General features: G+C 43.9%; 2 protein-coding genes across 3 annotated transcripts in view; one reads left to right on the plus strand and one right to left on the minus strand.

Moving 5' to 3' along the window:
* Positions 1 to 675: 675 nt before the first annotated feature.
* LOC148777379 (uncharacterized) lies at positions 676 to 2,572 on the minus strand. Of its 2 annotated transcripts, none has more exons than XM_088838045.1 (2): positions 1,920 to 2,323; positions 676 to 1,200 (listed from the first exon to the last, which is right to left on the minus strand). In XM_088838045.1, the coding sequence occupies exons 1-2, from the start codon at positions 2,321 to 2,323 to the stop codon at positions 1,008 to 1,010; spliced, it is 597 nt and encodes a 198-aa protein (XP_088694171.1). In that variant the 3' UTR covers positions 676 to 1,007. The 2 variants fall into 2 exon arrangements, with proteins under 2 accessions (XP_088694171.1, XP_088694170.1); XM_088838044.1 differs by having other exon boundaries at positions 1,066 to 1,583; positions 1,915 to 2,572.
* DOCK5 (dedicator of cytokinesis 5) overlaps positions 2,223 to 27,871 on the plus strand; it is a 270,685-nt gene continuing 245,036 nt past the window's right edge. The window contains exon 1 of the mRNA XM_088838043.1: positions 2,223 to 2,364. Coding sequence (XP_088694169.1) covers positions 2,322 to 2,364 — 43 coding nt within the window. The 5' untranslated portion in view covers positions 2,223 to 2,321. The remainder of the gene's footprint in view (positions 2,365 to 27,871) is intronic.

Genomic DNA, 27,871 nt, shown 5'->3' on the forward strand with positions numbered 1-27,871 from the left:
CTATTCAACCCACAGCAGTCATGTTAGATCACGTCCTTGGTTGGTTCAAAATCCTCCAAACTTTTTTCACAGCCAATATATGACGTTCTCACTATACCTTTGTCAGTTCAGTCGCTCAGTTGTGTCCGACTCTTTGGGACCCCATGAAGCGCAGCACGCCAGGCCTCCCTTTGTGGTCCTGCTTTATTAGCTCACACTGTGTCTCTCACAAGTTTTCGCCCGTACTCTGCCCCTTACTAACATCTCTTGCTACCCAGGAATCCTTGCTGTTCCTCCGTGGTTTCAGAACCAGCCAAACATTCCTCTGGCTTTTACTTTTGCTGTTGTTGATTTCTGAACGCTTTTCTCTGAAATCCTCACTTCCTGCAGATCAATGTCACTTTATCAGAGATGCCTTCGCAGACCACTGGATATAGAACTGCAGCATCCCTACCTCCCTCATTCTGTCCTCCTTACTCTGGAGTTTTCCATATACATTTAGCCTCATTTGGCTTAAATTTGCCTTACCCGCCTCTGTTAGACACTAAGCTCTATGAGGGTAGGAATTTTATTTTATTCACTGCTGTGCTCCCACTCTTTAAACAGTGTTTGACATCTAGTAGGCACCCAATAAATATTTGTGAAAAGAAAAAAATCACCTAACCTGGAAAGTTAGGTTACTCATGATGTCATTAGCAGAGGAAAAGAAATATGGGGGAGATGATGGAAATCCCTTCTGAATGTTAAGTCGAAAGTGACTAGATTTCTTAAATTATTATTACACTTGATGAATAAATATGTAGAGTTACCCACCATTAACAAGACCTTTAAAAAAAAATTCAGATCTGACTTTGCGAAAAGTTACCAAAGTTAAAATGCACAGTTTTCAGTGAAGTTTTGCTCTTATTGAATGTTTATTTCATTTTCCTTTCACGTTCGAAATCGGCAAGAAAATCTTCATAGGCTGCGAGGACAAAGCAATTTCAAGAGGCTTTTTCTCAGATGGTGAACCCGAATCAGCAGGTCATTTACTCTGAGATTTTACTTCTATGAGTGAGGTAGCAAGGCGCCCCACCCCCACCTGGGACTCGGATCCAATCTTCATTCTTGAGGTCTCTCCAGATGGAAGTGAGTTCCAGGAGGAGAGTTTCAGAGGACGCCAGCAGCTCAGGGCTGTTCAAATGTGCAGTCCCTGCGTTTGACTCTGTCTGAACAATGCAGCTAGTGAACGAGAAAGATTCGGATGTGCCTCGTCCCCTTGCCCCCAGGAACGCTCTTTGGGCTGCTGGAAAAGGAAGGTCTTTGGGGCGGGCTTTCCCCAGGACCATGAAGGTCTGAATTTCTTTAGCTGGGTCTAGGTCTCTTCAGCTGGGGAGGAGCCCAGGTGTTTCTCGGGGACAAAAGATTTCCAAGTCAGAACATAATTCTCGCTCAGGGGCTCCCCTAAGAAACTACTTGATACTTCTGAGAAGCCCGGCTCCTTCGCATTAGTTCTCTATTTACCAGAAGACAAATATTCCTGCTTTGAAGGCTATGAACCGTGGCCACAGGAGATCACGTTTGCCCTGGAGTCCGGCTTCCGGCTCTCGTGGTGTCAGCGAAAGCTCCAGGGGGTGAACGCAGTAGTTAACTGCTCATTCATTCAACAAATATTTATCGAGCGCCGGTTGAGTGCCTGGCACTGCGCGAGTCCGGGCGGCTAGAAACAACTTATCTTAGATCCTATGCACTCATCCTAGTTCCCCCAGATGCTCCGGAGCGCGCGGTGAGAAAGGACTCCGCATCCACTCCCGCCTGCTCCGCCTGGGGGTGCCAGACCCCTCCAGCGCAGCCGTCCCAACACCCCAATGCCGGGGATCCAGGCTCCAGGGTTTAGCCCGGTTGGGGACGGCGAAGGGAAAAAAGCCAAACACTAAAAGGATTAAAAAACAAAACCGTACCCTACTCTGTGCTGGGAACCTGCTCCCGGGAAGCGTGCAAGGCGGAGCCGGCCTGGGCCCAGGAGAGCGCGGAGACCTCGGCTGGCGGGCGCCCGCGGGTCGGGGCGCGGAGGCGGCCTCGGCGGGCAGAGGGCGCGGCCAGCGGGAGGGGCCGAGGCGGCGCCGGGAGGGGCGCGCACGGCGGCGTGGCCGCCGGGCGCAGCAGGTGACCGCGGCTCGCGGTGGGAGCCGGAGCGTATAGCTGGCGGTGCGGCGGGGAGACGGCGCGCGGGGCCGAGCGAAGTTTGCCGGAACATGGCGGAAGGGCCCGGGGCGCGCCGGAGCGCGGCGCGGTGGCGGTCGGAGTCCCGGGAGCTGTAGCCGCCGCAGCCGCAGCCGCCGCCGCGGGGCGAGGTCGCCGCCATGGCCCGCTGGATCCCGACCAAGAGGCAGAAGTACGGGGTTGGTGAGTACTCGCCCCACCCCGTCCCCGCCGCCAAGTTCGGGGGAGCGGCCCTGCCGGGTGCAAAGTTGGGCGGCGGACGCACGGCCACTCGGTGCGCGCCTGCCCGGGACCGGGCTCCCGCTACCCGCCGGGGCGCCGCCAAGGCTCGGCTCGGTCTGCATTCGTTCTTGGGAGCGGTGCGAGCCGGAGCCCGCTCCGGGAGCCTCATGGGGGGAAGTCATTCTGAGTTTGGGGGCGTCCGAGTGGCTTAAAGTGCAGCTGGTTTCCGGACTGGCCATCCCGCCCCGCGACTCCCAAGGCTGCAGCGCTTTAGAGAGTAGAACCGTGCAGAGCGAGGGCGCTCGCTGTGCTTCACTTGGGGCGCCCTGCTGCGGTGCTCGCGCCCACTGTCCCCCCATCTCCCGGCCCGCTCGGGCCCGTGTAGTTTCATTCAGTACTTTGTAACCTGCCGAGGCCCTTAGAACGCGAAGTCGGCGGGCTGCCCCGGCGCTTCCTGCCTTTGCTCTTAGGTTCTCCCTGAAGCCCCAAGAGTTTGTGGGGGGCTGGTGGGGGAGGAGGGTAGGGAGCCGTCCTCTCCCAATTCTTCCCAGGCACTGGGCTCCCCGTAGCAGCTGTAAACTGGTCAGGAGACTCAAGCTGTGGTGTCGAGGTGATGGAAGCGGCAGGAAGTGTGTGGTATGGGAGCGGGGGTGGCTGTTCCCCGCGGCTGCTGGTGCGGACTGTCGTCCTCTACCCGAGTGGAGAGGGTCTCCGACTGCCTTCTGAATCCCCATTCCGCCGTGGAAGAAGACAAGGACATTTTACTAGGAACACTGTGACAGGTCCTGTGCTAGGCACTTGGGCATTCCTAACAGCGGTGCTGGAGGGGCCCCCAGGATGTGCAGGAGGTTGTTTTCGTGTTAGTTTCGACCCGAAACGGTGGTTGAGCGGGGCTTTAACGCAGGTGAAAACCCTTGGTCTTTCCACTTTTTATCGAGGAGTGAGGTTGCTTAGGTCTTGTGGAAAGACTTCTGCCGTTGATGGGGCGATTCCCTAGTATAAACACAGTTGAGAATTTTATCACTTCCTTTCAGGGTCGTTCATTGGGCATATTTGTAAGTCTTCGGCTTCACTACCATCTCGCCCGCATTCCCCCCTCACCATCACTTTAGTAATTACTAGGTCTCTGAACCTGTTCTGTTTTCTGACGGCTTTGTCAGTTTCAGAGAGACATCTCTAGGGGCTTTTCAACTTGGAAGACTTGAGTCAGTTACAAAGAAACAAACCAACTCTTTCATATTTATTACTTTGAGATGGTGATCCTCGTGTACATATTTATATGTGTGTGTGTACAATAATAGGCACAGGATCCCTTGTTTTCCCTCTGCAAAAACTTTTTTCCTTAAATTTCTTCTAGAATCCTTGCACTCTTCCATGATTATAGTTCAGAAATAGGTAGCTGTTGTTTCTTCTGCTTCATAATTTGGTCATGAGCTTTCAGGTGCCAGTTATTAAGTAGCCAATAATTCTGGAAGTCAGATGCAGCCAATTTCTTTATTTGTGTTAATTGGGTACTAACTCCTAGATGAAAGTATATTTAGCAATGCCTAATCTGATGCTGGGAAAGGTTGGGGGCGGGAGAAGAAGGGGACGACCGAGAATGAGATGGCTGGATGGCATCACCGACTCTGTGGACATGGGTTTGAGTGAGCTCCGGGAGTTGGTGATGGACAGGGAGGCCTGGCGTGCTGTGATTCATGGGGTCGCGGAGAGTCGGACAGGACTGAGCAACTGAACTGAACTGAATGCTAAAGCTGAAACTCCAATACTTTGGCCACCTCATGAGTTGACTCCCTGGAAAAGACTCTGATGCTGGGAAGGATTGGGGGCGGGAGGAGAAGGGGACGACAGAGAATGAGATGTCTGGATGGCATCACCGACTCAATGGACGTGAGTTTGAGTGAACTCCGGGAGCTGGTGATGGACAGGGAGGCCTGGCGTGCTGTGATTCATGGGGTCGCAGAGAGTCGGGCATGACTGAGCGACTGAACTGAACTGAATCAATACTTCTCACGAAAAAATTATCAATTCTAATTTTGTTTAATTGGAGAAACGCTCTCCAGAACTATTCTGACTTCAGCATAGTTGAGGCAAACATATTCTAAAAACGTGGGTTTTATTTCCATAGTTATAGTGACAAGAGTGGTATTTTCTCTTTTTAATTTTTACCATCAGTCAAGAAAATTGAATTGCACTTCAAAGGTATATGTAGCGGCAAAATTGCCCCAGAGTATCACTTAGAAAATTTATTTCACTAGACACAATGGATACTTTAAAAAAAAACACAAAATACTTTTAATTTTGTATTGGAGTACAGGTGATTAACAGTGTTTGTGATAGTTTTCAGGTGGACAGCAAAGGGACTCAACTATATACGTATATGTATCCTTTCTGCCTCAAACTCCCCTCCCATCCAGGCTGCCACATAACATTGACCAGAGTTCCCGACACAGTAGATTCTGATGAATCTGGGTTTGACAAAAGGGCCCACTGTTAGGACAGATGAGCTTATGGGATCAGTGTCCATTGTTTATTCCCAAGACACATGGTGATCATACAAGCTCCCTGCTGGGAAGCCTTCCTTGGCCAGCAGGGTAAAGTCTAAACTGAGCCCAGTTTTCAAGGTTCTAAGACTCCAGCTCAGTATATTTTCATAAAGCATATCTCTCACTGCTTCTGTCATCAACCCTCTAGCGCAGACACTGCCCTTCTCCCTCTTGTGCCGTACATGGAGAGTTCCTCCTCTGGGACTTTGCACTCCTATGCCTGTCCCCTGTACCGAGTGCCCTTCCACCTCTGGATCCCATAATCTGGCCTTTCACCCAGGGTACGCTGCTTCCTCAACATTCCTACATTTTATTACTTGACCTTTGGTTCAGTGAATCAGAAGGTTCGGATATTGCATCCTTGGGACTAGAGGTATACGGGTAGAGTCTGCATTCAGTAACTGCTTGTGCTTGGCGTTGGTGTGACATTCTAAGGCACCAACCTGATTTCTATAATTTAGTGCAGTTTTTCCCCCCCGTTAGGTTTTAACATCTCATTCACTCTAGTATGACTTTTACCTTGTTCTGTTAGATGAAGTGAGACCCTTAAGTTTGTCTTTATCTTTGCAAGTAAAAAAAATATGCTGCTGAGAAAGCAGGCATGGAATAGATGGACTTGCTTAAATGTGATTGGGAAAAATTGGCTGGTTGGATTAATGGCTGCCCCACAGCCATGGAAAATGCTTTTCTTTCTCCCTTTTTCTTCCTTGTTTTCTTTCTCTTCCTTTTTCTTTCATTTTTTTCTGTTTTAGGATATGAGGGTCAAACACTTTGATGTTAAGCAAACCTTAGCGACACATTTCCAGGTTAGTCTTCTGATTATCAAAACATTGCGTCCGTGTGTTCAACGATAGACCCAGATTATGTTGATGACAGAGTCTTTGCAAAATCATTCATTATTGTTCATTGGAATTTGTCCTGTATGTTTTTTATAATGTGATAAAAGGTATTTTGGGGGAATGTTTGCTTCACTGTTAACTTTTCAACAGTTTTGTTGTGCTCAGCCTAGTTAGCCTAAAAGCATTTAACTTTGTAGGTTCTCAAATGTCAGTGTAAAAACAAACTGGATTCTTGTAGTGCTTTGTTAGCGCACTTAGGTGTGCTGTGCATCTTCAGTTCATCCTCACCGTGGGCATTGTGTGCCCTAGACTCTAGCTGGAGTGATGGAACTTGGTCTCAAAGAATAATTAATGAACTGCTTAAAATAGATAGTTCCCACCCGTTTGGTTGCATGAACACCTTTAGCCCCTTTCTTGGAACAAGAAAATGATCCCCTTTCTTGGAACAAGGTTTTTACTTGCATACAGTCAAGTATAAAGGATTGAAAACAAGCCACTTGTATTGAATACAGCTGTCAAGATAGTTTTCAAAATTTGTTATTGTAATATATGTGCTTCTTTTTAAAAAAATTTAAAGTTTTTATTGTGTATTTTACAATATTGCTTCTGTTTTATGCTTTGTTTTTTTGGTGGTGAGACATTTGGGATCTTAGTTCCCCAACCAGGGATCAATCCTGCAACCCTTTGCATTAGATGATGAAGTGCTAACCACTGGACCACTTGGGAAGTCACCTCTGCTTCTTTATTAACACATAATAACTACTTTATTTTGAAATAGTGATGAGCATGTACAATTTTTCAAGGTATCTGTCGTCACCATAATATGCTATTTCACCACCTGTGAGTTATTGAATTTGCTTTTGAAGTATAGCTGATTTGCAGTATTGTGTTAGTTTCAGGTGTACAGCAAAGTAGTTGTTATATGTATATATAAATCTGTTCTTTTTCAGATTCTTTTCCATTATAAGTTATTACAAGATACTGAATGTAGTTCCCTGTGTTGTATGGTAGGCCCTTGCTGGCTGTCTGTTTTGTATGTAAAACACCTGTGATTTCAATTGAGGCCAGCATCTCTGGTACACTTGTGGTTTATTGCCTCTGGTCATCAATGCAGTAAACACTGAGTGTCAGAGAACAGATATGTAATTTTTTTTACCCTTTTCAAGCCCATGGATCCTTGAATTTGAACACAGATTAAGAGTCCTTGGCTATGAAGATCACACAGCTAGTTAATTATAGAGCCTGTTAGTTACATGACCAAGCTAGATATTATACAGTTGTAGTGAACTGAAGGCCTCACTCTAATGCATTCATGTTCTAACAACATAGAGGCTGAGAATAAAAGGAATAGAGAATCAATGTTTATTATGGATTTACCTCGTGACAGGCACTGTTCTAAACCCTTTGTTTCAGTGTGTCCCAGTACTTATGGAGGTCTTGGAGACACTTCCAGATGGCCCACGAGATTAAAACTTTTCCTGGTAATAACAGTGAGATGTTACTGGCCTGTCTTCACTCTGTTCTCTCATGAGTACACACTATAGTTTCCCAGAGGCTACATCGCGTGTGATACTGCATCAGATTGAATGCAGAGGCAGGTATGAGAGTCCAAAGGCCTTTTGTGAAGCCAGATACTAAAGAGATTTACAAATATGCAAAACAGTGCCACTCTTGTGTTTTTGTTTGGAAAAGTGTGTGTGTGAGTCACTCAGTCGTGTCCAGCTCTTTGCAACCCCATGGACTGTAGTCATCCAAGCCCCTCTGTCTGTGGAATTCTCCAGGCAAGAAGACTGGAGTGGGTTGCGATTTCCTCCCCTAGGGGATCTTCCCGACCCAGGAATTAAACCCGGTCTCCTGCATTGTTGGCAGATTCTTTACCGTCTGAGACATGCTTGATCTAAAAAAATACTTTGCTAACATCTGTTGGGTTTATTGTGACTTCCTTGGTGGCTCAGTGGTAAAGAATTTGCCTGCCAATGCAGGAGACCCAGGTTTGAACCCTGTGTTGGGAAGATCCTCTGGAGAATGAAATGACAACCCACTCCAGTGTTCTTGCCTGGGAAATCCCATGAACAGAGGAGCCTGAAGGGCTACAGTCCACGGGGTCGCAAAAGAGTTGGACCACGATTTAGCAACTAAACAACAACAATTGGGTTTATCATGGTTACTTTAGTTAATGAATAAGTGTTTTTTTAAATGTCTCAACTTGAATTTCTAATATATTGAATAGTGATAGACGTAACCCACATAAGCAAAAGCTCCTTAGAATTCTTTTCTTAAAAGATATTTTTAATTTTTTCTTAAAAGATATTTTCTTTTTTCCTTCTTTATTGTTTTTGGCCCTGCAATATGGCATGCAGGATCTTAGTTCCCCAACCAGGGATCAAACCCAAGGCCCCTGCAGTGGAAGCGTGGAGTCCTAACCACTGGACTGCCAGGGAAATCCCCTCTCAATAACTTGTAAGAGCATTATAGGGGTTCTAAGACTAAAAAGTTCCAACACTGCTGCTTTACACATTATTTCATTAAATCATTGAGATAATGCTGTCATTCTCATATTGTCTCCTTTTCCAGGTAAGAAAACTGAGGTGTATACAGGATAAATTATTTATCCATGTCCACATAATTTCACTCCTAGGCCAAAACTCTACTCCGTATGCGTTTCCCAACAGTTGTTCATCCATCACCTTGATCTCTGCTGTGTCCCATGTTGACCTGAAACGAGTAGACTGTCGGTTAGTTTTCCAGCAAAAAAATAGATTTATTCAGAATTAGCAAATCCTTAGGAAGTGTGGGGTAGGGTCGGGGGGGGGCGCAGGTCTGTAAACTACATGCAGATCCCCACAACCAGGAGAGAGCCCTTTTATAGAAAAGGAAGTTGGCAGGGCTGTAATAAACAGAGTCCATCAGAGGAATGAAGAGTTTGACGTATACTGGCTTTTCATTGGCTGAGCTCTTGCCAGGTGAGAAGAGGAAGTCTTTCTTCCCATTGGGCTCTGCTCTCTTGTAGGGGGTGAAGGCTCCCAATTCTGGCTTCATGAGTCTGTTTTAATTGAGGTTTCTCTGTGTGTATGCATTTTTACACCAGGTACTTTTGAGTACCTCATGCCTCTGATTTACCCGTTTGCTGTCTGTTTGTTGTTGTTGTTCATAAATATTAGAGCTTAATTTCTTTATTTTTTTAAAGATTCAAAATACAAATAAAAGTTCTAATACTTTATTCTTGAGTCCCAAAGGACTATCCTGTATACTCACTTTTGCAGACTATTACTTTTGAATGAACCATCTCTTTTTTCCCCATTGATTTTTTTTTTTAATTTTTATCTTATATTGGAGTACAGTTGATTTCCAATATTGTGTTAATTTCAGGTATACAAGCAAGGTGATTTTGCCATACGTATACATAAATCCATTCTTTTTCAGATTGTTTTCCCATACAGGTTATTACAGAATATTGAGTAGAATGCCTGTGCTGTACAGTATGTCCTTGTTGATCATCTATTTTATTAACATATATTTGTTTGATCGCTAAGTTGCATCTGACTTTTTTGTGACCCCATGGACTGTAGCCCACCAGGCTCCTCTGTCCATGGGATTCTCCAGGCAAGAATACTGGAGTGTGTTGCCATTTCCTTCTCCAGGGGATCTTCCTGATCCAGGGATCAAACCCATGTCTCTATGGCTTCTGGCATTGCAGGACCATTGCAGGCTGATTCTTTGTTGCTGAGCCACCAGGGAAGCCCATTTTATATATAGTAGTGTGTATATGTTAATCCTAAACTCCTGATTTATTCCTTCCCCCTAATTTTCCTCTTCGATAATCATGAGCTTGTTTTCTGTCAGTCTGTTTTGAAAATAATTTCATTTCTATCATTTTTTCATATTCCACATGTAAGTTATTTTTTAGTTAATCTTTTCTTCATGTTGCCTACTTTTTTGGTTTTTACTTAAAACAATGACTGAAAAAGCCATACATTCCTACCATTAAATGAGAACCAGCATCACTTGCTTTAGAAAGAGGCAACCTTAAAATTAAAGGCAATGACAATAAAACAGCAGTGTACTGGATTCTGGCTCCATGCTGTGGCCTGTCAGACTATTTTCTCTATTAAAGAGGTAGGAGGCTGGTGCCCCACTGAAACTTTCTCTTCCATCATCCATCTACTGTGAATTCTCATTATTTGCGGTAGTTAGTGTGGTATAACATCACTGAGAATACTGACTTGGCGAATATTGAACCATTGTTCCTAGGGGAAATACCAGGTTAGGTTCCTGTGAGCCTCTGGTCACATGTTTATCAACTGAGCTGATCCCTGTCCTTATGCATGTGTGTTTCTGTTTAAGGCTTAAAGACCTTATTTAGTGTACATCACTGATGTACTAACATTGAACTCGTGGCCACAAACCTTATATAAACTCAAGCCTGAAGGAAGTGTATCTAACACATGCATAATGTTTTCTCCAGAAGGCAAGTCGCAGCCTTCTTTGGACTTGGGAACACGAAACAGCACTTCAGCAGTATGCTTGGGGACCATTTAAGTAGCAAAATCATTAACAAAAAGCAGAAAATAAGAAAGACACAGCACTGAAGTTAAGACTGTAAGAAGGACTCTGGTTTACAGTATGAGAACTGAAACAAAAAATCGGAGTGTCGCCTTGTCTGACCTTAAATGGGAACTTGAGTGTCATACTTTGCTCCTCTGCCTAAGACTTGAGAATGACCTCAAAAGCACTCGGAACGTTGATTTAGTGGTTACGAGTGAATTTTAGTGAGTGGGAGAATTCATAAATACCGTAGGATCTGTGAATAGTGAGGATCAGTTGTAGTCAGTTGGATAAAAGGAGAATTAAAAGTGGAATCGTGGGACTTCCCTGTCAGTTGAGCAGTTCAGACTTTGCACTTCCGGTGCAAGTTATGCAGGTTTGAGCCCTGGTCGGGAACTAAGATCCCACATGCAGTTTGGCCAAAAAATTTTTTTAAAAATGGAATCACATTCCTGTATTATTTGTGTGTCTCTTGGAATAATCCCTCCTTTGAGTCTTCTGCGAACCCTAGCTAAGGGTAATACTGTCTGCCCACCTTGCCTGCTGTACCTCTCAGTGGCTTTCCTTTAGGGTCGCTAAGGGTCGGACACGACTGAGCGACTTCACTTTCACTTTTCACTTTCACACATTGGAGAAGGAAATGGCAACCCACTCCAGTGTTCTTGCCTGGAGAATCCCAGGGACAGGGGAGCCTGGTGGGCTTCCGTCTATGGGTCACACAGAGTCGGACACGACTGAAGTGACTTAGCAGCAGCAGGAACTGTCCTATTTGTGTTTACTGTCTGTCTCCCATGCTGGAATGTAGAGTTACAAGAACTTTTACCTTTTTCATCAAGTGTTCCCCTGCCCTGCCATGTCTCCTGGCGTGTGATCAGCACTCAGTAAATAAATGAGGAAGGAATAAATGAAGGCCCTTATGTACCTAAATTTGTCTCTTGTGCCAGAGAGGGAATTTCCCCCACATAATGAAATAGTTTGCCCTTCATGCACTTCCCGTGAGATAGTCAAAAGCAGTAAGAAAAGGAACATTTAAAGAAGAGATGAATAGAATTAATAATTGTTTTAGCAGAGGATCTTGTGAACATTGTGGGATTGGAAAGGAATTGAAATCCTCAATGATGTAGTCTTAGGAAGGGAACCAAGGAAATTTGCTGCTACCGCTTTTTTTTCCCCCCTGCATTATTTGTGGAGGCTTCCTGGAGGAAGATATGTTGTAGGATTCGTTTAATGGAAAGAAAAGGCTTGATCACAGTGGTGAAGAGAGTTTAGGAGGTTCTGACTCAGTGTATGCATGCCATGTTGAGCACGAGTTGGAGAGGAACGAACGTGCAGTCTAATGGAAGGAACAAGGCATTCAGATTCATCTGTTACTTCCCATTACCCTGAAGGATAAAGCACATCTACACTGTACGCAGGGTAATTAAACAAGATGTGATCACAAGTAAAGTGGAGAAGAAAAGTAATTTAGAGTACTGGTAAGGGGCTTTGAAGCAAAGGTGGTAGTTACGCAAAATTCTGTTTGGCCAAATTTACAGAAGACTTTTTGTAGCGGTCCATTTCTGCCATCATCTTTGCTAAAACCTAATCTGTGCATACTTCTCATCTCAATTTTCTGAGACAAACCAGTGAGGTTTGAGAATTAGTCAAATCTCACTGTGATGATTTTTTTCCTTCAGTTCAGTTCAGTCACTTAGTCGTGTCTGACTCTTTGAGGCCCTATGGACTGCAGCACGCAAGGCTTCCCTGTCCTTCACCAACTCCTGGACCTTGCTCAAACTCACATCCATCCAGTCGGTGATGCCATCCAACCATCTGATTCTCAGTCATCCCCTTCTCCTCCTGCCTTCAACCTTTCCCAGCATCAGGGTCTTTTCCAAGGAGTCAGTTCTTTACATCAGGTGGCCAGAGTATTAGAGTTTCAGCTTCAGCATCAGCCCTTCCAATGAATATTCAGGACTGATTTCCTTTAGGATGGACTGGTTGGATCTCCTTGTAATCCAAGGGACTCTCAAGAGTTTTCTCTAGCACCACAGTTCAAAAGCATCAATTCTTCCACGATCAGCTTTCTTCACAGTCCAACTCTCACATCCATACATGACTACTGGGAAAACCATAGCTTTGACTAGATGGACCATTGTTGACAAAGTAATGTCTCTGCTTTTTAATATGCTGTCTAGGTTGGTCATAGCTTTTTTTCCAAGGAGCAAACATCTTTTAATTTCATGGCTGCAATCACCATCTGCAGTGATTTTGGAGCCCCAAAAAATAGTTTGTCACTGTTTCCATTGTTTCCCCATCTGTTTGCCATCAAGTGATAGGACTGGATGCCATGATCTTAGTTTTCTGAATGTAGAGTTTTTAGCCACCTTTTTCACTCTCCTCTTTCACTTGCATCAAGAGGCTCTTTAGTTCCTCTTCACTTTCTGCTGTAAGGGTGGTGTCATCTGCATGTCTGAGGTTATTGATATTTCTCCCGGCAATCTTGATTCCAGCTTGTGCTTCTTCCAGCCCAGCGTTCCTCATGATGTACTCTGCATATAAGTTAAATAAGCAGGGTGACATTATACAACCTTGATGTACTCCTTTCCTGATTTGGAACCTGTCTGTTGCTCCATGTCCAGTTCTAACTGTTGCTTCTTGACCTGCATACAGCTTTCTCAGGAGGGAGGTTAAGTGGTCTGGTATTCCCATCTCTTTCAGAATTTTCCACAGTTTGTTGTGATCCACACAGTCAAAGGCTTTGGCGAAGTCAATAAAGCAGAAGTAGATGTTTTTCTGGAACTCTTGCTTTTTCCATGATCCAGCAGATGTTGGCAACTTGATCTCTGGTTCCTCTGCCTTTTCTGAAACCAACTTAGACATCTGGAAGTTCCCGGTTCATGTACTGTTGAAGCCTGGCTTGGAGAATTTTGAGCATTACTTTGCTAGTGTGTGTGAGATGAGTGCAATTGTGCGATGGTTTGAACATGCTTTGGCATTGCCTTTCTTTGGGATTTTTTTTCCATAAAGGAACATTTTCCAGCTTCTAGTTTTTTCCCAGCAATACCCAATGTAATAACACAATAACTTTACACACGTGAACTATTTTAATACTCTCAAAAGAATAAGAAGAGGAATACGGGTCAAAATCTCTTATAAGTCATTTCATTTCTTTGAAATGAGTTGTAATAGAATTATAGAATGTCAGTCTATTTTATATGTAATAGAATTTGACCCTGATCTCTGTCCCAGGAACTTGACTATGGTCATGCAGTTTGTTTTTCACTAAATATTCCAAAGGAGGAAAAAATAGTTTCTCCCTCATCAAGTAGGTGAATCACCCATGAAATGTCTGCTGTGTGTGGACATTAAAGTCTATTATAAATATTTCAGGAGTCCTTTGACCTTGGTTGATAAGTAGCTTCCAGCATACAACAGGAATAATGGGGTTTTATTTTTAAGCTTAAAAAAGTGCTTTTGAGATCAAGCTGAGAATACTTTTGAGACAGAGATTTGGGTGAGGAAAAGCAGAGGGTGCTTGTGTTAATTTAATTTTTCCAAGTGATGTCCAGGCCATGTCCTCTCGGAGCCTGGGCCGGCCGTCAGCTCACTCAGACTATTGTCTGAATTGCTGGCAGCTGGTTCCCAAGCCAGAGACAAAAGTGATCTTTGTCTTTTCACAAACCTCCGTGTCATCGCAAAGCTGCGGTTGTTCAAATGGATCCACTTTTCCGGATTGTGCCATCTTCCTCTCCATGCCCATGCCCCGTGGGACAGTCCGCATCAGGGGAAGTAGTTGGACCCCAAGATGCCCTCTGGGAATCTTGGTCATTTACTGTTTGTCCTTTAAAACAACTTGATGCTGTATAACACAGGCAGCTATCCTCAGAATCTTGTAACAGCCAGTAATCGTTTTTCAGTGTACTGCAAGGAGATCCAACCAGTCCATGCTAAAGGAGATCAATCCTGGGTGTTCATTGGAAGGACTGATGCTAAAGCTGAAACTCCAATACTTTGGCCACCTCATGCGACGAGTTGACTCACTGGAAAAGAGTCTGATGCTGGGAGGGATTGGGGGCGGGAGGAGATGGGGACGACAGAGAATGAGATGGCTGGATGGCATCACCGACTCTGTGGACATGAGTTTGAGTGTACTACGGGAGTTGGTGATGGACAGGGAGGCCTGGCGTGCTGTGATTCATGGGGTCGCGGAGAGTCGGATACGACTGAGCGACTGAACTGAACTGAAATCACGTCTGACTCTTTTCGACCCTTGGCCTGCAGCATGCCAGGCTCCTCTGTCTTCCACTGTCTCACAGACATCAGTCTGTGAGACACAAAATGATGTGCATTGAGATGGCAGTGTTATCCAACCATCTCATCTTCTGTTGCCCCCTTCTCCTATTCCCTTCAGTCTTTCCCAGAACCTTTGTGCGCTGTTGGTACAGCCACCAAGGAAAACTACAGACAGCATCTTTTCCAGCAAGTCGGCTCTTCATATCAGGTGGCCATAGTTTTGGAGCTTCAGCATCAATCCTTCCAATGAATATTCAGGGTTGATTTCCTTTAGGATTGACTGGTTTGATCTCTTTGCAGTCCAGAGGACTCTCAAGAATCAGTGGAAGAGAATGTAAAAATATATATGTGTATAACTGGATTCCTTTACACCTGAAACTAACACAGCATTGTAAATCAATAAATCAACTATTATTTCAATAAAAATAATAAACTCGAGGGAAGGAAATTGCAGCAGAGGTTAATTCCCTGTTGCAAATAGCTCTTTGCTGACTCAGTCAAAGTGAATGCATCCCTCTGACTGGCTTGTTACCTGCGTACCTGGGGCAAGATACTCTGTACTTCCTGTGAGCCTGAAACCAGAGGACTCTGATCCCCAGCCTTCCTGTCAGAAACCAGTTATAAGAGTAAGTCATAATTCTGAGTCATAGAAATCTAACTGCTTTGTGCTTTTGTGTATAGGATCATAAACTATTCAGGGCTAGATTCTGTATGTATCACCTCTTGGCTAGCACCTTATTTTATTGGAAAAATATGCCCCAGAGGCATAAAATAACTTCATCCAAATCCCAAAGCCAGTAGCAGATGTCTTGCTTGTCTTAACTTGTCTTCTAGCTGCTTCCTTTTTCTTCATAACTCTGGAGGAAGCAGGTTCCTTTTTATCATGTATACTTAAGGGGTCTGAAAGAGTAAGTTCTCTCCACACAGGAAGAAAGCTGTGTAATCTCTGGGTTTTTTTGGTAGGTGGAAGTTTTGTGTTTGTTTTTTTTTTTTTTTGGAGGTTTTGTTTTAAATAAGATCCAGCTATTAAATCACCCCACACACACACTTTTTAAATTGAGATATAATTGACATATAATTCTGTTTCAGGGGTAGACTATAATGATTAGATATTTGTCTGTATGTGTGCTCAGTCGTGTCTGATTTTTTGTGACCCCATGGACTGTAACGCATCAGGCTCCTCAGTCCATGGAATTTTCTAGGCAAGAATACTGGAGTGGGGTGCCATTTCTTACTCCAGGGGATCTTCCCGACCCAGGGATCGAACTCTCATCTCTTACATCTCCTGCTTATCAGGCAGATTCTTTACCACTAGCGCCACCTGGGAAGCCCTTGATATTCGTATGTATTGTGAAACGAACACTACAGTAAATCTGGTTGGCATCAGTCACCCCACAGAGTTACAAGTTTATTTCTTTTATTTAGTATTTATTTATTTATTTGGCTGCATTGGGTCTTAGTTGTGGCATTCGGGATCATTTGTTATGGTGCCCAGGCTCTCCAACTGTGGCATGTGGGTTTAGTTGCCCCACGGTATGTAGGATCTTACCTGCCTGACCAGGGATTGAACCCGCATCTCATACATTGCAAGCTGGATTCTTAACCACTGGACCACTAAGGAAGTCCCTGTTTCTTTCTGATGAGAACTTTAAAAATATACTCTCTCAGCGTCTTTCAAATATACAATACAATATTATTAACTGTAGTCATCGCATCCCCAGGATTTATTTGTCTTATAACTGGAAGTGTGTACCTTTGACCACCTCGCCAGTCTCCCCTAACCTGGCCAACCCCCACCTCTGGCAGCCACCAGTCTGTATTTATATTGTTGTTTTAGATTCCATTCATAAACACTATTATATAGAGAGTATCTGTCTTTCTCTCTCTGACTTATTTCACTTAGTGTAATGCCCTCGAGGTCCATTCATGTCATTGCAAATGACAGGATTTCCTTGTTTGTTTTTTTTTTTTTTAATGGCTGTTCCATCTTTCCTTCAGGCAGATGCCCAGAAGTGGGATTGCTTGATCATCAGTTCAGTCACTCAGTTGTGTCCGACTCTCTGTGACCCCATGGACTGTAGCACACCAGGCTTCCCTGTCCATCACCAACTCCTGGAGTCTACTCAAACTCATGTCCATCATGTCGGTGATGCCATCCAACCATCTTATCCTCTGTCGTCCCCTTCTCCTCCCGCCTTCAGTCTTTCCCAGCATCAGGGTCTTTTCCAATGAGTCAGCTCTTCTCATCAGATAGTCAAAGTATTGGAGTTTCAGCTTCAGCATCAGCCCTTCCAATGAATATTCAGGACTGATTTCCTTTAGAATTGTCTGGTTGGATCTCCTTGCAGTCCAATGGACTCTCAAGAGTTCTGCAACACCACAGTTCAGACACATCAATTCTTTGATCATCTGCTTGATCATATGATAGTCCTATTTTTTATTTTTTGGAGAATGTCTGTAGTTGTTTTCCTTGGTGGCTATACCAGATTACATTCCCACCAACAGCACACAAAGGTTCTATTTTCTCCAGAAAGTGTTTCCTAACACTTGTCTCGTCTTGATAGGAGCCATTCTGACAGGTGTGCGATTATCTCTCACTTGTGGTTTTGGTTTGCATTTCCCTGATGACAGCTGACATTGAACATCTTCTCATGCACCTTTTGGCCATCTGTATGTCTTTGGGAAAGTGTCTATTCAGATCATCTGCCCAATTTCAATCTTGCTGTTTGGTTCTTTTGCCTTTGATACTGAGCTGTATCAGTCCTTTACCTAGTTTGAATATTGACCCCCTGATCAGGCATATGATTTGTGAATATTTTCTTCCTTTCAGTTGGTTGTCTTTTCATTTTGTTGATGGCTTCTTTTGCCGACCACCTTCCCCTTTTGAAGAGTTCAGAGAAGGAAGTGTGTTCCGAGGTTTGAGCCTGCAAAGTGGAAGTCACACTGTGGCTTCCATGGTGGTCACAAAGTCTCAGGCTGGCAATGGGTCCCGTGTCTTTGGTCCTTGTCACCATGGTGTTGACGTGTTGTCAGTCACAAAATTCAAAAGTAGCATGACATTCTCATGACATTACAGCTGTGTTTGAGAACAAGCGTTAATGCAGTTTACAAGGTGCTGATGGGGAAACGGAGGGTCCTGTGTTGATCATAAGTGAAGTGTTAGTTGCTCGGTTGTGTCCGACTCTTTGGCACTTCATGGACTGTAGCCCGTCAGGCTCCTCTGTCCATGGGATTCTCCAGGCAAGCATACTGGAGTGGGTTGCCGTATCCTGGTCCAGGGATCGAACCTGGGTCTCCTGCACTGCTGGTAGATTCCTACTGTTTGAGCCACCAGGGGAAGCCTGTGTTGACCATAAGGGATTATGATTATAGTTCAGTTCAGTTCAGTTCAGTCGCTCAGTCGTGTCCGACTCTCCGCGACCCCATGAATCACAGCACGCCAGGCCTCCCTGTCCATCACCAACTCCCGGAGTACACTCAAACTCATGTCCACAGAGTCGGTGATGCCATCCAGCCATCTCATTCTCCGTCGTCCCCTTCTCCTCCCGCCCCCAACCTTTCCCAGCATCAGAGTCTTTTCCAGTGAGTCAACTCGTCGCATGAGGTGGCCAAAGTATTGCAGCTTCAGCTTTAGCATCAGTCCCTCCAATGAACATCCAGGATTGATCTCCTTTAGAATGGACTGGTTGGATCTCCTTGCAGTATAAGGGACTCTCAAGGGTCTTCTCCAACACCACAGTTCAAAAGCATCGATTCTTCGGCGATCAGCCTTCTTCACAGTCCAACTCTCACAACTATACATGACCACGGGAAAAACCATTGCCTTGACTAGACGGACCTTGGTTGGCAAAGTAATGTCTCTGCTTTTTAATATACTATCAAGGTTGGTCATAACTTTCCTGCCAAGGAGCAAGCGTCTTTTAATTTCATGGCTGCAATCAGCATCTGCAGTGATTTTGGAGCCCAAAAAAACAAAGTCTGACACTGTTTCCACTGTTTTTCCATCTATTTCCCATGAAGTGATGGGACCAGATGCCATGATCTTTGTTTTCTGAATGTTGAGCTTCAAACCAACCTTTTCACTCTCCTCTTTCACTTTCATCAAGAGGCTTTTGAGTTCCTCTTCACTTTCTGCCATAAGGGTAGTGTCATCTGCATATCTGAGGTTATTGATATTTCTCCCAGCAATCTTGACTCCAGCTTGTGCTTCTTCCAGCCCAGCGTTCCTCATGATGTACTCTGCATATAAGTTAAATAAGCAAGGTGACAATATACAACCTTGACGTACTCCTTTTCCTATTTGGAACCAGTCTGTTGTTCCATGTCCAGTTCTAACTGTTGCTTCCTGACCTGCATACAGGTTTCTCAAGAGGCAGGTCAGGTGGTCTGGTATGCCCATCTCTTTCAGAATGTTCCACAGTTTATTGTGATCCACACAGTCAAAGGCTTTGGCATAGTCAATGAAGCAGAAATAGATGTTTTTCTGAAACTCTCTTGCTTTCTCCATGATCCAGCGGATGTTGGCAATTTGATCTCTGGTGCCTCTGCCTTTTCTAAAACCTGCTTGAACATCTGGGAGTTCACGGTTTACATATTGCTGAAGCCTGGCTTGGAGAATTTTGAGCATGACTTTGCTAGCGTGTGAGATGAGGGCAATTGTCCGGTAGTTTGAGCATTCTTTGGCATTGCCTTTCTTTGGGATTGGAATGAAGACTGACCTCTTCCAGTCCTGTGGCCACTGCTGAGTTTTCCAAATCTGCTGGCATATTGAGTGCAGCACTTTCACAGCATCATCTTTCAAGACTTGTAATAGCTCAACTGGAATTCCATCACCTCCACTAGCTTTGTTAGTAGTGATGCTTTCTAAGGCCCACTTGACTTCACATTCCAAGATGTCTGGCTCTAGGTCAGTGATCACGTTATCGTGACTATCTTGGTCGGGAAGATCTTTTTTGTACAGTTCTTCTGTGTATTCTTGTACTGACCTGGAAATGAAAACACATTGACATAGCTTTTTGAGACGAGTAAAGCTTCCTTGGCCTGACTGCCCTGTGCTTTGAGCGTCCTTCAGAACAGTCACAGGTAGCAGGTGCCCTTGCTCTTCACTGTTGAGCAGAGGAGGCCGCCCCTCAGAGAGTGACAGCACTTTGCTTAATTTCTGTCTCTCAGGTCCTAAGGTACAGTATCTGTGGATTACATGGTAATATATTTTTTCTTAATCAGTGGATACTAGAAGCATAAACATTTATTGTTTTTATAAAAGGGATCCTGAGGCTTCCCTCGTGGTTCAGTGGTAAATAATATGCTTGCCAATGCAGGAGACAGGAGTTCGATCTCTGGCTAAGGAAGATCCCTTAGAGAAGGAAATAGCAACCTACTCCAGTTTTCTTGCCTGGAGAATCCTACAGACAGAGGAACCTGGCAGGCTACACAGGGTCACAAAGGATTAGACACGACTGAAGTGACAGCGCACATGAGGCTCAAAAATGTTGGGAACTTTGATATAATTGAAGTTCTGATGTGCTGGATCTTTTCTCTCTTTATTTTTCTGGCCACACTGTGTAACTTATAGGGTTCTAGTTCTCCAACCAGGGATCGAACTCAGGCCCTCAGTAGTGAGAACTCAGAGCCCTAACCACTGCACTGCCAGGGAATTCTCTGTGCTAGGTCTTATAGTAATACTGTGTGTGCAGTTCACTGTGATCTGAAAATCCCATTAAAACTGGTTCAACCTCTGTGCACACACTTTTTGACTTAGCAGTTCCATTTCTGTGAGTTTGTCCCTCAGACATACTAAAACACATGAGGAATGGTATGTGGACAGGATTATTCAGTACATCATTATTTATAGCAAAGACATGAAAGCAGTTTAAATGGGAATCAGTTGGGAGTGGTTTGTTATTGATGACACATGTATACAAGGGAGTACCATATAGTCATTAGAATCAAAACTCAGTGACAAAATGTCTGCTAATGATGACACTGTCAAGCAGTGATACAGGCTAATCTCTTCAAAAAATGGTGCTGGGTCAGTTGGTTATATTGAAAAAATAAACTGGATTTCTACCTAATGTCATAAAAAGTTGACTCCAGTGTCTGAAAGGTAAAACAGTGAAAGCATTCAGAAAAGGGGCATAAGAGAACATCTTAATCTTGGAGTCAGAGATTTCTTAAAGGGACACAAAGACCACTAAAGCAGATTATACTGAATCATATTAAAATTGAAAGACAACCCTTAAGAGATGAAAAGGACAACTCACAGAATAGAAAGAATATGGTCCCTGTACACATATCTGACATTTATATTGTGAGTATGTGAAGAACTACAAATCAATAAGAGAAAACAATAATCCAGTAGAAAATGGTCAAAAAAGATATCCAGATGTCCAGTAAATATTTAGGGAGATGCTGATCTCCATTTGTCATCACAGAGATGTAAACACAGTGCCAGCCATCTACAGCCCCATTAATAGAGCTAAATTAAACAGCAACCAAAAAGACATTTCAGCCATTTGCAGGATGTGTGACCATGGGAAGCCTTGTGCACTGGTTAAAGTATAGATTGGTACAGCCATTTTGGAAAGCTATTTAATAGTTTCTGGTAAAGTTAGACATACACCTGCCCTATGACCCAGCAGTTTACTCTTAGGGAAATGAAAAGTTTCCACAAAAAGACTTGTGTAGAGGGTTGTTAGTCGACTATTCAAAATGGCCTCCAGTTGGAAACCATGCATATGTCCATCAGCCATTGAATGGGTCATCAGTTTTGCTGTCCTCATGCCTGGAAATACGATGAGACCATGAGAATGAGTGATTGACATGGACACACAAAAATACAGATAAATCTCATAAACATAAGGCTAAGTGAAAGCAGGCAAACAGGAAAGAGTCTGTACTGCGTTACTCAGTTTGTCAATACCTACGCAGGCAATGCTAGCTGTTTCTAGAAGAGAGGATCGTGGGTACTCTGGATGTCTGTAGGGTAAAGGGTGGTAGTTGTACTGGACTGGCGGTTGGGCAGGACATTCAGGTTATTGATTGTGTTTGTTCTGCCTTTTGGTTTGGGTACTGGTCCTGTTACTGGGTACGAGTGTATTCAGTTTATGAAAATTTAGTAAAATGTACATGTACATGTATCTGCATGTATCTATATGTGTATTATTTTTAAATTTTAAAAATTTGAAAGAATGAGATAACTCTTTCAGTTCAGTTCAGTCGCTCAGTCGTGTCCGACTCGCCGCGACCCCATGAATCACAGCATGCCAGGCCTCCCTGTCCATCACCAACTCCCGGAGTTCACTCAAACTTATGTCCACAGAGTCGGTGATGCCATCCAGCCATCTCATTCTCTGTCGTCCCCTTCTCCCGCTCCCAACCTTTCCCAGCATCAGCATCTTTTCCAGTGAGTCAATTCATCGCCTGAGAAGGTAGCTCTTTAGTATGGGCTTATTTCCAAGATATATTTGAGTAAAGAGGCAGGATACAAAAAGTGTATATAGTATTAATTTCATTCATTAAATGGGTGTGTACCCACTCTGTCAGGCACTGTTCTAGACAGTGAACACAGTAGATAAAGAAAAGCATGTGTCATTGTGTACTTGTGAATGGTGGTGGTTTAGTCGCTAAGTTGTGTCTGACTTTTTCAGCCCCATGGACTGTAGTCCACCAGGCTCCTCTGTCCGTGGAATTTCCCAGGCAAGGATACTGGAGTGGGTTGCCATTTCCTTCTTCAGGGGATCTTCCCAACCCAGGGATTGAACCCAGGTCTCCTCCATTGCAGGTAGATTCTTTACTGACTGAGCCACCAGGGAAGCCAATGCTGGATTATTATTTCCAAAAGTATATATGAGATTGTCCATTAATTATTTCTTGGAAGAGAATGGTAGACTGAATATAGAGGGTTTTTATGGAATATTTTGCACCTTGTTAAGTTTGCGCAATGTGAATGGATTACTAATTTTTTAGCAAAATTTGAGCTAACATTCATTTTTTTATTAACGTAGTTTGTAGCTAAAGGTGGTAGCTGTTGTTGCCTGTGCTTTAGAGATCCAGCAATTGACACAGACTTATTTTGGTGGTTGGCCCAAGTCACACAGGATGTTTTGGCTGGGTTTGGTAAGTTGGCCTTCCACCCTCTGTCTCAAACTATGCTGACTTTTGAGCATTGCAGCAAAAAATCTAACTTGATGACCTCTATTCCTCTATTTTGATGACCATCTGTAACTTAATACGCTTTGCATTCTTCCGTTCAGTTAATGACTTACAACACATTCTGTCTCTTTGCTGATCATCAAAACCAAATCCAAGATTTTGCTTCAGTTAAGGACGAAATGGAATTTTCATGTTTGCCCTAGTCTCATCTCTTTAAAATCCTGAAATTCAAAAGTCATGGAATCACACCTCATTTTGATCTGCTGGTTGTTTTTAGGATCTGAATGGCTGTTTTATGGTGCATAAACCATTTATCTCAGACTTTGACTCCTCTATCCATTGGAGTATGATGTCACTTCTATTTTGATAAGATAGTGGACATCCTGGGGCGTACACCATTCTTGGTCTTGAATTATATAAAATAAAGTATTTGATGAATGAAGCAGAACACTTATATATTTTTTCTATTGTCTTAACAGCATCACTAATATGATACACCTTTTAAAAATAAATTATGTTCTGAGTTACTGAAAACAATTGGGATGCAGATGTTGATCTGCTCAGGGACACATAGTAAGCTGACGTTAGAACCATGGTTACTGTTGACAGCCCTGCAGATCATGTTTCTGCCTTGTGGCCAAGCCATGCTTAGTTACCATGAGAAACGTTCAGGTAGAGGCAAAAGCCATGCTCCAGAGTGAAGTTTTGGAGAGCAGCTTCTCGTGGTTTGGAATTTTGAAGTCCACGCCTGCTAACTTTTATTCTTCTCTGCATTTGTGAAGTCATAGAAGGCTGTCAGCCAAGTGAGAAGGTAGGAACAAGATTAGCACACTTCCTGGTACAGTGGGCAGTACGCAGTCATTATCTTAAAGTTGGCTGGGTGGGAGCCTGCCTGACAGTAGGCTAGCCTGGCAGTTAGGTGCCCTTGTTTGCAGAGCCACCTTGATTCCTCAGTAGGGAAGGCTGATTCTCTCTGAGCTCATCTTCAAAGGTCCACACTAGATTATAGTGTATTTCCAATTTCAAAACCTTTATGTTTTGAAACCCTTATGGATACTTGCCTGGTCTTGCAAGACTCTCCATAGAACATGGTTGAATTCCTAGGGGTTTCTGGGTAATGGGACTTTTGTCTCTGTCCCTGTATTTTTTAAAGTATTTTTATTATCTTTTGGCCATGCCACACAGCTTGCTTAATTCCCTGACCAGGAATTGAACCTGGGCCGTGGCAGTGAAAGTGTCAAGCCCTAACTACTGGACTGCCAGGGAATTCTCTCCACTTTCAGGTGGCCCTCTCTTACTGGCTCCGAATAGTCTGGGACCCTAAGACGTATAAATAACTTCACACATAATTAACTGGACTCATTAACACATTATTAACCAGAGATATATTAATGCCACAGGTGTTAGTTTCTGCAGAAATCTCCCGGTCATTAATGTGTTAACATGGCTTCCCTTGTGGCTCAGCTGGTAAAGAACCCGCCTGCAATGTGGGAGACCTGGGTTCGATCTCTGGGTTGGGAAGATTCCCCTGGAGAAGGGAAAGGCTACCCACTCCAGTATTCTGGCCTAGAGAATTCCGTGGACTGTATAGTCTGTGGGTTCGCAAAGAGTCGGACATGACTGAGCGACTTTCATTCACTCGCTCACTCGTGAATCTTTTGAGTCAGGTCAATTGGAATTTGAATCTGCACTCCCTGTGACTTTTCTCTGAGCATCTCTTATGTTCCAGGGATCATGGGATGATTGTGAGGATTGTATTAACAGAAGATGAGGGATGTATAGGAAATCCATAGAGTAAATAGGGCTTCACACAGGCTGATTTCCTTTACTTTGGCCTGACAGAGTGCCACAGTATATGCCATCTCCAGCCTGATGACCTCAGAGACATTTATGACCAATAGCCCTAGGCCACCCATTTCTGGTTCTACCACACGGATTGTTATAGAATCTGAAAATAGGAGTCAATTGAGGACAGACTCTTGAATGATTATCTCGTGGGCCTGTAGTCTTCTTTAAGGAAGCCAGGTACCTAACCTATGTCAAGAGTTGTTTGCATTAGAATACTTTGGAGTCATTTTTTAAAAAAACTTCGTTGCCCTAGGTCTTTATTGTAGCATGTGGGTTCTGCTCTGCAGCATCTGGGCTTCTCTTGTTCTCCAGCATGAGCTCAGTGGTTGCCTTTTGTGGGCTTAATTGCCTCGCAGCCTGTGGGATTTTAGTTCTCGGCCCAGGGATTAAACCCAAGTCCCCTGCATTGGAAGGCTGGTTCTTAACCAAGGAAATCCCTGGAGTAGTCATTTTTCAAGAACTTTACATGCCCTGGGAGAGGCTGGTTCCTGCTGCTTCTTTGGCAACATCAAGACTATCACTCAAGCTTGTTTTCAGACAGCTTGATTGCTTCACGGAGGTCTCTTTGTAAGTGCACAAATTCAGAAATGGTTTTGAGTCTGTAGAAGAATTCTTTTCATGTCCCAGCTCTGACTGAAGCCAAGAGCCTTGGAAATTTTGAATCTGCCTCTTATTTTCTTTCCTGAATTAGATAGAAGCCTGCTTGCTCCTTTCAGATGTGACAGCAGGACTTATTTCAGAAACAAATGGCCCACTCCTTGAAGCAAACTGTAATCCCATCACCTTTCTCTATGGGTGGCGTTTTGTTTCTGATTTAATGCCAATTTTAGACCAGGAAAATGGAGGGCTCCTCATTTGTGGCCCAAAGGACTAAATTTTTTTAAAAAACTATGAACACGCTTTAAAAAAAACTTAGGCTGCACCAAGTCTTAGTTGCAGCACATGGGATCTTTACCTGCAGGATGTGGGACCCAGTTCCCTGACCAGGGGTCCAACCCAGGCCTCCTGCGTTGGGAGAGCAGAATCTCAACCCCCAGACCACCAAGGAAAGTACCCCCAAAAGACTAAATGTTTAAGGATCAGGTCAGCATGTGTTAGGGGAGGACATCTGGACAGATGGACTTTTGCTCTTACTTGTTCTCTTTACTTCTAGATCGATTTCTTTTAGATCTCAGGGGGCAAAATTCCTTGTTGATGAGGCTTCCCTGTTGGCTCAGTGGTAAAGAATCTGTCTGTAATGCAGGAGACTCTAGTTTGACCCCTGGGTTGGGAAGATCCGCTGGAGGAGGAAATGACAACCCACTCCAGTATTCTTGCCTGAGAAATCCCATGGACAGAGGACCCTGTTGGGCTACAGTCCATGGAGTCACAAAAGTCGGACACAACTTAGGGACTAAACAACAACAGCAATGAAGTCTTAGGAAAAATACAGTATCTCTGTGGTCCTATCTTCCTTAAACCACTAGTATCAAGAAAGGACAGATGGAGGAAATATACGTGCTATCTAAAACAAAACATGTGTTCCACCATAATGTCATTATCTTCTTGCTTTTATCAGCAGCCTTGAGTGACAGGGTTTTTATACTTGGGGGAGATTAGAGGGCTTGTTTCCTTGTTTAAAATGGTCACTCAACCATGTTCTTCTGACTTCATGTCTGACTTCTGAGAATTTTTTTTAGGACTTTTTTTTTTTATATGGACCATTTTTAAAGTCTTTATTGAGTTTGTTACATTATTGTTTCTGTTTTATGTTTGGGTTTTATGGCCAGGAGGCATGTGGGATCTTATTTACCCAACCAGGAATCGAAGTCACACCCCCTGCAGTGGAAGGTGAAGTCTTAACCACTGAATCACCAGGGAAGTCCCTGAGAATTTTTTTTTTAATTATTTTTCATACCATGTGTTTGGATTAAGCTTCAGGAATTATCCATTCCACAGAAGTCACTTGATTTTTTGTATTCTGGGTCACTTAGGATTTGCCGGCATGATGAGTGGAATGAATCAGAGAGGTACTGATACCAGGATTTCGAACTGGATGTGTGTTTCGGTGTCTGTTACAGTCAAGTGACTTGCCTTTCTTTAGCTTAGTTTTTCCGTCTGTAGACTAGAGATACTATTTTCTACCTTCCAGATTCTCAAGAGTATGACGAATTTTCAATTTTTGAATATTTCTGCAAACTATGTGTTGCCAGTAAGGCCACGTTCACAGACCCCAAAACGCCATGATCCAAAGGTGACATGCCATTGAATTTTCTCCCTAGAGAATTACTCAGGAGGCTTTGGCCAGAAAAAGCTTTGAGGCAAGGAAGCCCATTTCTTCCTGGCCCTTTTCTTCACATGCTACTTGTAATCTAATAGTTTTCCTTCTAACTTCTAGGCAGCTTGTATATACTCTTCAGGCTGTTAAGTGATCCATGACATGAAGGACAGTGGAGAACTTGTGATCTTGTTCATCTGGTTCCTAGTTCTGAGATTTTTCCCCCTTAATGCTCCCAGTCATCTTTCCCAAAGGCTTAAGGGAAATGAGGTTAACTGAGGGCTGGGGGACGGTTTGAATGTGGTTTAAAGTGTGACTCTTGATGTTGTCAGATCAAAGTTTAATCCTCGTGTTTGATGCCTAACTTTTCCCTTTTCTTACAAGTGTTTGGATCTAGCGAATGTAATTCACACACATGGGATAACCACGCCTATGGCCACCTTCCAGGCTGAATCCTCTTGTTGCTGATTCAGTTGTCAGGGCTCAGATCTGTTGGGGGAACTGGTAGATTAGCTGGCCTAGAATTGTAGGCAGCAGACTTGTGGAAATAAATGTTCTGAATTTGTTTACTATGTGCTTACTAGGTAGGCTAGTTAACTGAGGAGTAGTTACGTGGCTGGCCCTTGGAAGGACCCAGAGAAGTGGATATAGATCCCTTCTTGGGAAGTTTGTAATGAATTAAAGGACCTCAATGTACGAAGCCAGAAACGACTATAGTAAAAGGCTTGAATGTGAAAAGGATGCAGAGATATATACTTTGGGTTCCAGGAGTTGGGAGAAGCAGAGGCTGTTCTAACAGGGAACAAAGTAGGCTTCAGGGAGGAAGTTGAACCTGACAGAGATTGGCATTGTCACTTGGGTAGGCTGGGATGTGGCTTTAGCATGAGCACTGGTGTAAGACAGGTCTTTGTGGCAGGTGGCGATGAGCAAGCTGTCCATTCTGGCTGGAGTGAAGGTTGGGGGAGGAAAAGAGGGAAGCAACATAGATGATGCCAGATTGTTGGGGA

This window comes from Moschus berezovskii, chromosome 7, assembly GCF_049115385.1.
Source record: "Moschus berezovskii isolate FMDL1 chromosome 7, NW_MosBer_1.0, whole genome shotgun sequence".
NCBI classification, from domain to species: Eukaryota; Metazoa; Chordata; class Mammalia; order Artiodactyla; family Moschidae; genus Moschus; species Moschus berezovskii.